Source organism: Limulus polyphemus, unplaced genomic scaffold (assembly GCF_000517525.1).
Source record: "Limulus polyphemus unplaced genomic scaffold, Limulus_polyphemus-2.1.2 Scaffold264, whole genome shotgun sequence".
Classification (NCBI taxonomy): Eukaryota; Metazoa; Arthropoda; class Merostomata; order Xiphosura; family Limulidae; genus Limulus; species Limulus polyphemus.
In genome coordinates, this window is record NW_013665874.1 from 22,784 (window position 1) to 25,118 (window position 2,335).

The following is a 2,335-nucleotide window of genomic DNA, read 5'->3' on the forward strand; positions in this document are numbered from 1 at the left end:
ACACCAATATTATGACATCATGCCAACCAGAAAGTGCATATGCTGATATTGTGATGTAACATTTTTGAATAACTATTAATATATTGAAGAACGCCGTGTGAGCTACTCTACCTTTGGGTCTTGCAAGCTCTGAGGCCTGCTCGATTAATAAATACTCTGTTTTTCTTAACAATCCTGGTGTTAACATTTAATTATTCTCATTGTAGAGTAACAGGTTTGTTACATCCTCATTGAAGATTGAACACAGAACCTTTAGTTCACACTAGTGCTTTGAAGATAGTGTACTATTAACTAACATAATGTATCAGGATTCAAGTCCCGACCAAATAACCAGAACTTGACTTCTGCAATTTCTCCCATACTTTTTTACATTTTAAACTTTCTTTCTCTCCTCTAATAAATTTTACCAGAAGCAGAATGAATATATTTAACAAAGTGATAGATGCTTCACTGGTTCATTTGCTGTTATCTATAGTGCTTTATAGTTAATCATGAGTACAAAGACTGACAAAGAAAGTTAATATAAATTGTAAACATGCCTATCTTTACAAAAGCCCATTAGAATGATGTAGAACATAGTTAAGAAACTAAAACATCCTGGGGAAAATAACATTGTTTACCAAACTCTGAAGCAAATGATACAGAAGTTGAGTATGTTACATTAAAACAATTTTGGAGCCTTATAGTTTCAAAACTCATAGCACAAAAATCCATAGGCTCTGCCTGATTGGTGTGTCTTTGTACATAGTAGCATAAATACTCTTTGATTCTCCAGTTGCTTGAGGTGTGACAGTTGAATGGATATGTTGTGGAAGCAGCTTGTATACATGTGACTTGTGTCACTTTTGCAGAGAAAAATTCTTTTAATTATGTTGTGTACTATTACTTGGGATAAGTGGATGGCTTCTCATCAGTTATAAGATGTCACACTTTTCTTGTCATGGTTAGAGTACAAATTGTTGCAGGGCACTTTCTGGAAGGTCCTGCTGCCCAAGTTGGTCCATATATCTTTGTTTTCAAATGCCAGTAACTACAAGGGATACTACCATTTTGTAAGTTCTAAATTCCTGATTCTTGATGACCAAAGCATATGAATATTTTACTGTGGAAAAGGCTGTTACATATCCTTCCCAAAAAGTAATCAATTACTGATAAAAGTTAAAACATTACACCATGTATATCATGTTTCACCTAGTCTATATATTACAATACAAAATTACCCAGTTCCATCCTTTAGTCTCTATACAGATACTATCATACAAGATGCTGAAATTTAAAAAATAAAATATTAAACGTTGGCTTACTTTCACTGCATTCCCTCCTTTGCTCTGCTTCTGTTGACTCTTTCCTTCTGCAGCAGCTTCACCTCCCTTTCCTCCTCCTTTCCCGCCTTTTGCTCCTTTGGATTCTCCACCACCTCCTTTTCCTTTGGGCATTGTGAAAATTACACTGACAGATTATAAATAATTTACCTCTTCCTTATAATAGTCATAAGCAGCACAGTAGTTATGGTAATCAGTCTGAAAATGTTCAACACGAAAGTAACGATAAACAACACACACCACTCGCTTTACAAGTCGCGTTGCCCTCTCTACTTAATTAAATCATGAGAGAAAAAACACTTGGAAATATTAAATGTTTAATATAATAATATAATTTTAATCAGTTGCGCAGTGATTTGAATAAGTTCCCAAAAGAATGATTAAAGAAATGTAAATATCTATGTTGTAACCAAATAAGTATATAAATTAATGACAAGTAAGATTACGTAAAAATCATATTCAAAAATATTAAATTCTATGATGGGAAAAAATTAATATTAGTTAGTGTTTTACCACTTATAAGTGACTTTAAATGGAGTCGAAAAACTTTTGAAACACTGAATTATTGAAACTCTTTTTACAGTCGATAATACCCTTCAAGTTCAACCAATGTTAACAAAGTTTTAAAATTATCAGTGAGCAAGTGCTTCCTTATGTTACTTTTTTCTCTTTTAAGTTCCATTTCTCTCATGGATGTTTCAATGGACATATATCTAACAAATTCCTGAAGATTACTGCTGATGGTTTCTCTTGCCCAATGATACGTGGGCATATCAAGTTATCTACTGGCTTTAGTGATTTAAAAATTTCAACATTTTTCGTTTTTTTTGTTTCAGTGCCGTAATAGTGTCAACACCAGTTTCAGAAAGTCGTTAAGATCACGCCAGTCGACAGCTGGGATGAGGCTGGGGATCTGTATAAACTAACTCAATTTTATTATAGCTAGCAATCCTATTGTTACGACAGAGGAAGTCACGTGGCTCTAGTAACACGTCATGAGCTTCTAGAAAATT

The 2,335-nt window shown here is 33.6% G+C and overlaps 1 protein-coding gene across 1 annotated transcript in view; it reads right to left on the reverse strand.

Annotated features, from left to right (window-relative positions):
* Positions 1–1,592, reverse strand: part of LOC106456850 (peptidyl-prolyl cis-trans isomerase NIMA-interacting 4-like) — a 7,897-nt gene extending 6,305 nt beyond the window's left edge. The window contains exon 1 of the mRNA XM_013916221.2: positions 1,305–1,592. Within this exon, the coding sequence (XP_013771675.1) occupies positions 1,305–1,436 (132 nt within the window). The 5' untranslated portion in view covers positions 1,437–1,592. The remainder of the gene's footprint in view (positions 1–1,304) is intronic.
* Between the last annotated feature and the right edge of the window lie 743 nt (positions 1,593–2,335).